Source organism: Lepidochelys kempii, chromosome 1 (genome assembly GCF_965140285.1).
Source record: "Lepidochelys kempii isolate rLepKem1 chromosome 1, rLepKem1.hap1, whole genome shotgun sequence".
In the NCBI taxonomy this organism is placed as follows: Eukaryota; Metazoa; Chordata; order Testudines; family Cheloniidae; genus Lepidochelys; species Lepidochelys kempii.
The window spans coordinates 107,734,331-107,746,969 of NC_136380.1; the positions used below are offsets into that span (position 1 = coordinate 107,734,331).

At 37.5% G+C, this 12,639-nt stretch overlaps 1 protein-coding gene across 5 annotated transcripts in view; it reads left to right on the forward strand.

Moving 5' to 3' along the window:
- Positions 1 to 12,639, forward strand: part of MYO16 (myosin XVI) — a 610,604-nt gene that overhangs the window by 186,452 nt on the left and 411,513 nt on the right. For all 5 annotated transcript variants that reach the window (XM_073349543.2, XM_078853554.1, XM_073349529.2 and 2 more), the window contains exon 4: positions 1,302 to 1,445. In XM_073349543.2, coding sequence (XP_073205644.1) covers positions 1,302 to 1,445 — 144 coding nt within the window. The remainder of the gene's footprint in view (positions 1 to 1,301; positions 1,446 to 12,639) is intronic.

Below are 12,639 nucleotides of genomic sequence, written 5' to 3' on the forward strand. Positions count from 1 at the left end.
ATTTCAAGATTTTTTTAAAAGTAACTTGGCATTTATTTAAAGATTTGCTCACTCAGATCATTTACGTAGCAGTTTTTAAAATTTAACTGGATATAATCTGCTTTATGTAAGGGAAAAGGCTGATCCTGGAGGATTCTTTGCCATTAGCATGAGAAATCTGCTAACTCAAGAACTGAATTAAAAATATATTTACCATAAAATGTCATTCAAAAATTACTTACAATATAAAACTGTTTCATTTCCTTTTTCCTCTGTGTCTTCTCCCCACTATACCAAAAAGTGATCTATTTCTTTAATAAAGACTGTGAAAGATGCTGAATTAAGAGCATTATTCACATTTTTCCAGACTGCCATATTAACGTGCTTTAAACCTGCAATTGAGAGTGGGACTTTCAGAAGTACTAAATTTTGACCTAACTCCCATTGACATCAATGGTAGCAGAGTTCAGGTCCTAAGCTTTTTTGAAATTACCACCTGGCTTGTCCATTCTTTTGGGAGGCACAGAATTGTTTCTTTGGTATGCCCAGTCAGTCAACCACCCTCTCTAACAAGAAAGCTAATTACAATTGATTATTTTGTTGCACGAAGTGGACTAAAAATGCCAATTCATTTCACAAAAGCCACTGAACAAACATCAGAGTGCAATAATTATTTTATTTTTGTCACTGCACATCTGGGCTGTTTTCAAACCCTGATGAACTAGAGGCAAAAGACACTGTAGCTCATTGTTTATGCCTGGAGCTGTGCAGTCCCATCTGTAATTTGTTCCATATGAAAATTCTTAGGAAAGATCAGAACCCTGGTTTGTAATGATGTAATTTAATCAAGGGTAAATCTTGTTCTCTGTGTAGCTATGGAAAGCCAAGCCTTCTTTAAATTTGGATCCTACACTAATAGTATGTACTCCCTGCATATCACAGAGTTTATTTCCATGGATCCATCAGCTCCCTTCAGAAATGGAAGCTTAATCTTCAATATATTATCTGATCACTTTCTATGTTATGTAGGGAATAAACACAAACTGAAAAAAGTTCCAGGGTAGCAGCCGTGTTAGTCTGTATCCGCAAAAAAAACAGGCGTACTTGAGGCACTTAGAGACTAACAAATTTATTTGAGCATAAGCTTTTATGGACTTATGCTCAAATAAATTTCATAGCCCACGGAAGCTTACGCTCAAATAAATTTGTTAGTCTGTAAGGTGCCACAAGTCCTCCTGTTCTTTTTTTGAAAAAAGTTCATTGATAAATTCACTTGTACCTTGAGTTAAGCCCTGTGTGTAATCTTCTCTTCTCTCTTTCAGTGTGCTCGTTATGATAATACCTTTGCTGCAGAAATTCTAATTGACAGAGGAGTAAATGTAAATCATCAGGATGAGGATTTTTGGACATCAGTGCATGTAGCCTGTGCATGTGATAATCCTGATATTGTCCTGCTACTGTTAGTAGTAAGTAAAACAATTCAGTGCATTGTGTTCTTGAAAACGAGACATAGTATGCAAAGGTATGAGATCTGAAATGTTTGTGTGAATGCAACATATAATATAAGTAATCCGATCAGTGAGAAGAATATATCCATACGTCATGGTTTTCTTTCTTTTTTCTTTCTGAGCGCAGCATATTTAGAGAGTCTACCATAAGAAATTTTTCAGGTCTGTAAAGTGACTACAGTGTAAATGTCATGTCAAGGGTTTTTTGTTTGTTTGTTTTGTTTTGGTTAGGAGATGATGTATCTGGATAATAGGTCAGTCCCAAATGGAACAAGCAGATAATTTCCTTTCTCTTCTCCCCATTGCTTGCTATTAAAGGCCAAGTGGGCAGATAGTCCTATCAAAATTGTTTCTCAAAAGCAAGAAGTATTCTTGGCATTCAGTTACACTCAGTATTCATGAAGAGATATCTGTGAATATGATGAAAGTAAGAGCAATTTAATATTGATCTAACCAACTTTGAATCTATGGAAGAAAGAATGCTATGTATAATAAGTGTAACAGACACTACATTCAGCCTATGATAGACGAGCACTTTATTCTTGTTAAGCTTTTTCTATTTCTAAGGCTCCAGACTTTAATCTTGGCAGGTATTGCGTGGATATTGGTCGCTGTTTATTTTACAATGTAGTTTAAAGGGACAATGTCGAAATTGCCCAAAGTGTTATCTAACTTTTTTTTACTTGCTTATATTGATTTATAATATATAGCAAGAAAAAAGTACTATTTTAATGGCCAATTCCTGACCCAAAGAAGACAAATGTAAAACTCCTGTTGAGTTCTACAGGTCTATAAGTATGTTCACACAAAATCCTGAATTTTATATAATAGGAATGTTTATTTTGACCCTTTTGAAATTCATCCACCCCTTGCTCTAGGCTATTGTGCATTACAAATACCACCAGAAAACTTATTCTAGAGCAGGGTTTCATAAACTGTTAAAAGCTGACTCTCGCTTAGGAAAAATGAAACTAATAGCGCCCACCCGATAACCCCACCATGTGGTGTTAAAGGCCTACTCATCTTAATTCACACATATTTTGGACCACATTGACTAATCTCTCACGCCCTCATCCATCCTTTGAAAATGCAGATATAGATTTTCATAATATTATTGTTCCTCTCCTCTCATATATGCGTTCATAAGCAGTGAAATAGTTAACAGCGTTGCCTTAAATAATTGCCATCAGCATCTGAATTAGCACCTATTGAAATAAATGAGATAGTTTACACCTTTGAATTATTGTTGCAGGCCATCTGCAAACTGAGGCAGGCATCTCTCTATCAGTTACTCTTGGGGCAATTTTGAAAAATTTCTTAGCATTGTTAACAGCAAGAGAGAGACTCACTTTCTTAATTTAAATCTGAGACACTGAAGAACAATTAAGAGGTCTGTGTCTGAATCCCATAACTAGTGCTTCATGACCCCATCTGGGGGGCATGCCCCACACTACCAGAAACACTACAGAGAATATCACTGTTTTAATGTAGAGAATAAACCAATAGTGAAAATAACCCATGTAACTCCCCGTTAGCTCATCTGCTTACTCAAATCAGAGCCCTTCTTGAAAGGAGGACAGATGAGCTTTGCAGTATTTCTTGACAGTCAGCAGAGTCTAAATCTGTCAGACCAAGGTGGAAAGAGTTCTTGAGTGCAAGAACTATTTTCTCTTAGTGAAAATATCCTGTCATCAGACACTCCCATTTAAATTACGGTACATTAGATTGCGTGACTTTTCTGATCTCAACTGCTTTGGTACCTTCTGAGAAGGGAAGTGGTTTCTTACATAACCAAGACCTAATGTATTTAGAACTTTATAGGTCAAAACCAGCATAATGAATTAGCTCTGAAAAAAATGCAGATTAAGATGTACAGGTATAATGCATTCCATGAGAACAAATGTCTAAGCAAGTAGGGTGTTGATGTTTCCAAATGGTCTTCTGACACACTCCTAATATAGAGTATTCTAGTAATCCAATTTTTAAGTGACAATGGTATAAATAACTATATTATGAACAAAATGAACTGCATCTGAACAAAATGATTGTAATATTCTTTAAAGGCTCACATGGAATAATGCACTCCTTGCCTACTACCTGAGCTTCCAGAACTAGCAGGGGATCCAATTGTAACCCTTCTTCTGCCCGTCAGAGTTGGCAGCAACAAGGGCTGGGTTCAATATCTAGGGGATTTCATTCCAATAACACAATGCAAACCGGCTCGAGCCCCCACCCATTGACCTGGGACAAATATATACCACCCCCGCTGGGTGCCTCCAAGAGGCAATACTTCCCCTCTCGCAAGCACATAGTCTGAGTGTAGCAAAAGCCTTTTAATAACAGGGAGAAACAATGTGGCATTATGTTGGGGAAACACCACCAACAGGATTCGTAACACAACCCATGAGCAAAAAAAAAAAAAACCACCCCAAGCAAATTGGGGCATATCCTTTCCCTTTGGTTCTTGAGTCCAGCAACCCCAAGTCACCCAAAGTCCTAAAAGTCCAATGACCCCAAAGTCTCTGTCCCTGGTCAGGGCAGCTCCAGAGTTCGAAAGTTTATCTGCAGAGCTTTAACTCCCAACCTGGGTGGAGATGGGGGGGGGGAAGAGAGGTAAGGGGCACCTTACATGATCTGAAGCTGACCGCCCCACAGCTCCATAGGGGGCCTTCACTCCGCCAGCCGCCTCACGAACTGCTTTGCTCGGCTCCGCTCCGCTGCTCCACCAGCTGGTCCACGAACTGCTCCGCTCCACGTCCCACCAGCAGCTCCCACCGTCCAATGAACTGCTCCACCAGCCTGTCCACAAGGCACTCCAGCTGTCCCACGAACTGCTCCACAATATATCTTCAGGCTCCCCCACTACTTAACACAATGCTCAGTGATTTCAGCTGTTAGTCAGTTCAGCTCTTTGGTGAATTCAGCTTGTAGAAGAGAAGCCTCAGTGCTGGTGCACCATTAGCCCAAAGTGAGCTCAGCAGCCTGTAACTAGACTCTTAATGGAATCAAAATTAGCTCTGATATGCCTCAGTGGAGAGAGGAGGAAGTGCAATTAGCATATAAGGCCCTCACCCAGGGGCCCATGCCACCAAGTGTTAATACTTGTCCCCAGCCTCTCTCAATTCACAGAGTTTTGGAACCCATGACCCTTGCCTAGCGAGTGCTGCTGAGTTGATGGTGAGTCCCTCCATCATAACAAAAGGCCAAGTACAGTTCCAAGCACAGTTCCCATAATCAGGGTAATAACAATTTATTCTTCCTGCCCCAATAACAGAGACACTGGGGATCCCACAGCAGCCAAAGTGACCATTTGGGCAGCTATGGCCTCATTCTAGGTAGGGTGGGTGTGCCTATGCAAATGAGATTGGCCGCTGAAGTTCTTTTCCACAACTTGCCACACCTCACCATCAGAAGTCAGGGTGGAGCTCATCCTGACACTGCTTACACAGTCAATCATGGGTGACAAAAGTGGGCACACTCCCCTAGGTAGGTAGCTCCAAAAGCTCCTGTACTCCTTTCAGTTGCTTACACCAAGCCACTGGTGTTATCTCTCACTGATCTGAGTCTTACCATATCATTTCTTAGAATCTTGGTGAGTCTTAGCCTTTTATAATTTCTGAATTCATTTATGATTGCTGTTTTCCTCAAGCTATCAATTACATCTGACATCTGATTGTGATTGGTCCCATTAGGTGAAACATGTATTATGTATACTATTTTCTGGTTTTGTGTGTTGACTATATTATTATTTTCTTAAACCACAGCTGTCAGATATGATAGAGTGGGAGTTAGCCACTATAAACATTGTCATTACTTTTGCCAAATACGGAGAAATCTCTGGCAGATGGTATTTGCACATTTTGGTCCAAGTTCACTCCACCTTAACCAGTATAGGATAGTACTGTTTGTTGTGTATTCCGTATTCCTCCTTTAGTTTGAGAAGACCACTACATTGGCTAAAATTGATAAGTTCATGTTGCAGAAGCAATGAGCTGGTTCATGATCTTCAACCATTTATTAACACAAACTTTGACTGTATCTAATGCTTACCCTTTCTCCATAGCCTGTTGTGTTGGGCTCTTCAAGTTGAGGTATCATGGCCTAAGACATTGTGAGCACATTGTACTGCCATACAAATAATAGATATGTATTTTCTTTTCTTTATGACTAATTTACAGTATAAGTACGGAAATCTAAGTCACAAACAGTCAAGAGCATCTATTCCCTGATGAAATGGGGTAAAAAAATCCTCAAATATCCGATTCTCAATCTGTTTCATTAGAGAAATTATGTCTTTTTGAAGCAGGGCAATATTTTCCTTATTCAAGCCTGCCATTGCTCCCTGGGTGAGATTTTCAAAAATGCTCAGCATGATATACTCCTAATGACTTCAGTGGAAGCAGAGTTAGGGCAGTGTTCAGCACTTTTGAAAATCTCACCTCTGCACCCTAGGATTTTGCTTAGAACTGCAATAGAATATAATCCCATTATTTCAAACCGGGTCTATAACCAAAGTTCTTTTGTATCCCACATCATCTGTGCTTTGATCCCTATTTATTATAAACCTTGTTTTTCAAAAGCATTTGTACATCTTCTGAAACGTTGCAGCATATGAGGCTCTCCTATGTGTACTATAGTTGAACAAAACAAGAATATTTCTGTAATTATATATACACATATATTGGCAAATTCTGCCCCCTTCCTATGTAGTCAGCACTCCTCAGGGCAGAATTTGGCCCACACTACATAAATCACTTATTTTTCTCCCAGGATTGGGAATAATAAATATAATCTTGTGGAGGGAAATTGTTAGATGAGCAATAGTTTCTGAACAGTGACATAAATAATACATTTAGTAACATTTCATCCAAGTGAAAATGGAAGTAGAAATTGTAGGGAAGCTTTTATTTGACATCCCCAAACCATGTTTGTGTGAGCTTCTAATATTAATAATTACATTACCTTGAGGTTGGAGTGTTTCAAGGTCTGTGTCTAATGTGTAGTGTGAGACTGGATAATGTCCATATCAGCTGCAGGCAACTTCTGTTATTCCACAAATTTACTATGCAGTTAAAAGAGTAAATAGCACTTCATAAAACCTCATGAATTCCTTCATTTTGTTTTATTTTTTAAAATTCCTTTTTAATTTATTTGAATAAGAAAACAATTGCAACGTTTTCTCTCTTAAAGATTGAATATGCAGGACATCTACAAGCAATAAATTAAAAGAAAATAGCCCAATCCCTCCCCACCATGGGCCAAATCCTGAAATTGTATCTTGTGCAAAAATGTAATAGAGGTCAATGGGAAACTTGCCCAAGTAAGCACAATGGGGCTTCATTCTTGATTGGTTCCTATGGTCCGTAATAAACATGATTAATAATGTATTAGAATGATACACAGCAGCAGTCAGTTATGCAGGGTTTTTTTTTGTTTATAGGCACATGAAAATAGTTATGTATTGCAGAAACCAATTTCTTTCTAATACTTTCTTTTTCTGACATTACTAGAAAAACAAGGAATTTAATCTCTATCTGTCAGCTGAGTGAATGTTGCTTTTGCTCAGCTGGGTTGTATTATTTGGAATTGATGGACAAAATTCAGTTTTGGTTTAGATGGTTAAGATTCTGTTTGCTTTAAAGGAACTGTATTTGAAGGGGCTGTATTTGATCCAATATCTTTTTAAAAAGAATTTGGGAAAACTGAGCTGCTTGTGAGTATATAAGACAGAGTTCTGCTTGAAACATCCTGCATTAGGTTTACAGGAGCAGATCTGCAATGTTAAACAAGTTGTCTGAGTTGTGGAACACCAAACAACACTGCAGTTCATTTGGGCATTTTTGAAGTGCCCCCTGAATGAACAGGTATACTTCCAACGTTGTTGACCTCCTGCTCTGAAGATTTCTTGCTTCTGCCATGAGAACAGACCATCTCACTTACGAGTAATGCAGAGTTGAAAAGCAAATGGAAGGAATGGTGTAAAGAGAATGTCAAGTACCTTTTAGGCTTCCATGAGACTGGAATATGATTTATCCTCCAAAGAGAAGACTTTAATGTATTATTACTTGCTGCACGGTCTCTCAGTTTAAAGGATATTTTTCACAGAACTCTGATAATACCTGTATGTAGAAATTAACCAAAAAAAAATGGGCATGACATTTGTGTTTGCATAAGCCCATGACCAGATTTGGCATTTTCTCTTATAAAATAGTTTTACAGACAGTTGGCCAAATCAATCCCTGGCATGAGTGAGTGAACTCTCTTTGTAGATTGTTCTCAATGTAATCAATAAGAAAAGGAGGACTTGTGGCTCCTTAGAGACTAACAAATTTATTTGAGCATAAGCTTTCGTGAGCTACAGCTCATTTCATTGGATGCATTCATTTCCACTGAATGCACACTAGGATGTTTTGACACTTTAACTATACTGGTATAGTTAAAGTGGGGGGAAAAATCCCCCCTCTCAACAACATAGTTATATTGGTAAAACTTTTACATTTTAAACTTTTACATTGAGGCTCACCATTTTTTCACCACTCTGGTACGGTAAAGGGATCATAAAGTATTAATTTGAAATTATATTTACACCCATTTTTAGATCTTCTTAACAGCTGGAGTGATGAAAATGAGCATTAGTTTGAAATGATAATAAGGCCCACAGACTATAAATATTGGAATCATGTAGCCCATTATTAAAATCCAGCTATCCTCTGCAGTGAAACTCTACAATTTCACAAGAGGAACATTACACAATTGGTTAAAACAGTAAGTAAATTGTACCATATCTCATTGAAACTACAGAAGAAATTTAGCTAGGCAGAATGTGATTATTCAAGTTGAAATTTGGTGAGCACTTTGAGCTTAAGAGTCCCATTCTTACAAAAAAGTATTATGGGACATTTAATGATCATAAATGGTCCTGTCATATATCTCATCTGAAAGGCAGCATCTCCAGAAGCACATTATTCTGAGCACTGTGCTGGAAGAGTGATGCAGTACTGATTAAGAAGGGAGAATGTTGTCTCCTGAATCACATTTCCTTCATCCACAGTACCGTTTCCTTCATCCTCTAAGTGTGTCATGGATATCTCTTACAAAACCTACTCTGATTTTGCTTAGCTTGTGAGATCTGACAGGTTTATACTCCTGTTTAGGTAAGGAAAGCTGAAAATATATATTTTTAAACCACTTCCACATTGGCAAACATCATAATAATGTATTGTATTTAACAGGCCAGATTCGGTTGCAGTGATAATATTGGTTGAGTATTTTAAACCTGACTATATATTTGATTTGTGGTATTTTGTTCCCACATTGCTCGTTAATGAACATTTGCCTGTCAATTCCCCATCTATTTGGAAATAGCATTTTATATTATGTACAGTAGGCCAAATTCTGCAACCCATGTATGCAACTCTTTTGACTTCAGTGTGACTGAGAGCACCATTTGGACAGTGGCATTATAATGGATCTGAATCCTGGCAAACAATGATCAGTGATCACAATATTATTTGCTTTAGGATTAAATGAAAGATAAAAAATGGAAATAAAAAGAAAACACTGAGTTCTTCAGCACATACTTTGTACTTTCATGGGCTACAAAACTTGCTGCAGTATAAAATTTATATGAAAAGCTGCAGGACATATGATGTGATCATAGGGGTGTGTGGATGTAATTATTCTACATGTGTTTCATAATTATACAGAAGTAATGTATTGCAGAAGTTGAGAATTCTCATTATTTGTGTAATATATTGAATGAAATCACATAGAATACCAGCCAGATATACAATGATTGTGTATAAGTTTCTATGTTATAGTATCAGGGTTTAAAAGGTGCATGGTGATTATAAAAAATGAGGAGCTTGTTAGAAATATCAACCCTAAGAAAAATATTAGCAAATAATATTAAAAGAAATAACCTCATAACAAGTAGTAGTATGAAATCAAGAGAAAAGAATATAATTAAAAAATAAACATTTTTCAAACATAAGAAAGTTAAAGGACAGGAGACAGTAGGGCCATTGAAGGTCAAGAATAGGAAGTAATTAATGGTAACCTGAGAGTGATATTTAGAGGTTGAGTTAATTCTTTGCGTCAGCAGTATTTGTGAGAGAAGCTGAGAAAACAGTGGTCCATTAATTGGATAGGCAGTCTTCTCATAATAGGTATGAGAAGGGAGGCATAAGTGTGAAATACTAAACGTTGTTCAGTTGTGCCAGTGGAGAAAGTGGACAACAACACTGACAGAGTGGACAACAATTACAAAGGAAAATTGGGGGACACCAATCTATCTTTTAGTAAAGTTTGCTTTTAATTCTGTTTTATGAAAAGCATAACTTAAGTTATTGTATCCTACTCCTGGTGGTGCTCACATTGTGCCAGAGATTAGACTACTGAGTAATATGAATATTAGGTGATCCAGTAGTTAGGACACTAGCCTGTGACTTAGGAGCTGTTGGTTCAGTTCCCTGCTCTGCCATGAACTTCCTATGTGGGGGATTGTTCAATTAATTTAGTATCCCTGTGCCTTAGCTCTACATCTGTAAGACAGGAGGGTAATAGAATGTCTTACTTCTCAAGAGTGTTCTAAGGAAAAATACATTAAATATTGTGATGTACTCAGATGTTAAGGTAATTGCATATAAATATCTTATATAGACAAACATGTGAAGACTTCTAATGCTTGAAGACTTCTAAACCCATTCCCCTTTGTATCTACCAATCTCTCACACCAAGCTCAGAATACCAAAAATATGGCACTAAACATTTCATTTGGATAGAAGAATATTGTGTCTTGACAGTTTAGGATATGAGTATTAAGTAGGTCACACATGTGGAAAGAGCCTCAGGCAAGGTATAAAGTTCCTGGGAACTGAATTTCTCCACTGATGTCAGAAAGGGGAAATCTCTGTGAAGAAGGAATGCTATGCCCTTACTTTTTGTATTGGAGAATTCTGACAAGAACCTAGCCAGTCTTTCTTCTGTTAGCTTCTCATAGATCTCATTTGCATGATGAGTCTCTTGCAGCAATTTGTGGATCCATCTAGTTTTGAAGAGACCTAGAGGCTCTGGATTTTATTATTTATGTTTTTACTGAAAATAAAGCCTTTTTAAAGCAAGCTTTGCAACTAAACTGTTCAAGGGATTTTCAATTTTGATGAAAAACTGGGTGACAACTTTCACGAAAATGTTGTTTTTGTTTTTCAATCTGCTCTCTGTATAGGCATTCCTTTATCCCTCCATCACCAAAATGCTGCCACCTCAGAGAAAAATGCAACAGTCATTTTAAAACTTATTACAAATACTGTATACAATAGTATAAGAACAGAAAAGGAAGAAGAATATTTCTTTCGTTAAGTCAAAGGGCAATTTATGTTGGTGGAATGTATATATTACTCATATTGGAATTATGCCAGAACACAAGGGTAAAGGCCCATATTTAAGGGGGAAATGTCAAAGAATTCTTTGTGACCACAAGTTGTCAATGTAGTGTATTGTGACACTACAATTAAGTGCTGTGAATCTGTGTTACCACCTTACTCTTATGACTCAGAGGCAAACCTGTAGCCCAGCAGTTTGTGCTTTAGAAGGTACATATTAAACCTGTGACTCAAAGTAAATAATACTCTGCGTGCATTGGATAGTTCCTAACATATTGTATTTTGACAAGAATGGTTTAATTGCTGAGTTCACCTGCTAATGGACCTTTTAAAACTTTAGAAACCACACCAGTTTTACATAAAGATGGAGAAATTGGGTGAAAGTTTTCAAATTCCATGTAATAGCAATAGGAGTAATCCACCAAAAAACAAAAGTGGGATGTTCTGTTACATCTGGTTGGTTTTAACATTGTGGATACCATTGAAAACATAGAATAATAAAACTAATGGTGAGTATGGTAAAATTATGGGTAAATAGTTCTTTTAGCTACAAAAGTATGTTGTATTTGAAAGGCAAATCTTTGGAGAAATAATCCACAATGAGGGAATGGGAGTATGTGTCTTAGTCTCTTTACTCAAAAGAAATGAAACGCCTTTCTTTCAATGCCCACTTTGTCCTAGGAGTGCCACAGATTTTGAAATTCTTCAATACTTTGGCTTGAATTCTCATTTACATAAAGGTCCCTTCATACCGCTCTGGTAATGTAACAGCCTTAAAATGAGTGTAAATTACAGTTGTTACCCACTTTTAGGCCCCTCTACATTGCCAAAGTATCTGAGAAATGGTGATTTTTTTTAAATGGCCACAATTGTAAAAAGTTATTACATGTAAGCAGCATTGTAAAAGGAAAGACCAGGACTAATAACATCTCATTGATATATTTTGTAAAAAGTCAAGGAAGTGTCCTAAATTTTTCAGAACCCTTTGATAAGATACTTGCAGGGCCTCTCAGTTTTGCCTAAGTACTGCATTTTTATAGCTTGGTGTGTCAGAGATGCTTGTTATTAAAGGTGTATGAAGGATTTAACAATTAGAAATAATGATCAAGATGCTTTTCAATACTGGATTGGCAGAAGGGCTTATTAATGTGGAAGATGTCAAGTGGAGGAAGGATGAAGAAAAGATTTTTGGCCTCTCATAAGTGGTTGGCCTCTGCAGTTCATTTGAAGTTACAGTGGGCAGTAAGGTGAGTGAGATCCTCAGTGTTAGAAATGCTGAGGTCCTGAACCAGTGGGACCAAAAAGGAGGGGCCTTGTGCATCCATATACTGGTATTTAGTTACCTTGTCTTATAAACATTATCATAAGAAAGGAATGCTTATTCTGTGCTGTAGGCACTCCTGAAAATTTCTTAAATCTGCAAGCATAGATTGTACTGCTTCTCTGTCCCCCCTCTCTTACCCCTCCAACCATTAATCAAGATTATACATAGCAATCACCAATAACTCAGCAGCAATAAATAAACAAAAAACCCACCATGCTTAAGGTTTTTAAGATCCCTCATCATTGCCTTCCCATCCACTCATTGTAAAAGGAAAGACCAGGACAAATAACTAGCAATGGGGAAATGATATCCAAAGCTGAGGGGCCCTCACAGAGAATATCTTTGCAGCTTCTCCCTCTCCCTGATTCAAGTGTGGGGAGAGAGATGGTCTTTCAGATAAGTGTGTCCCAGGCCATTTACAAGGGGCTATGATCTTGGATTCTTG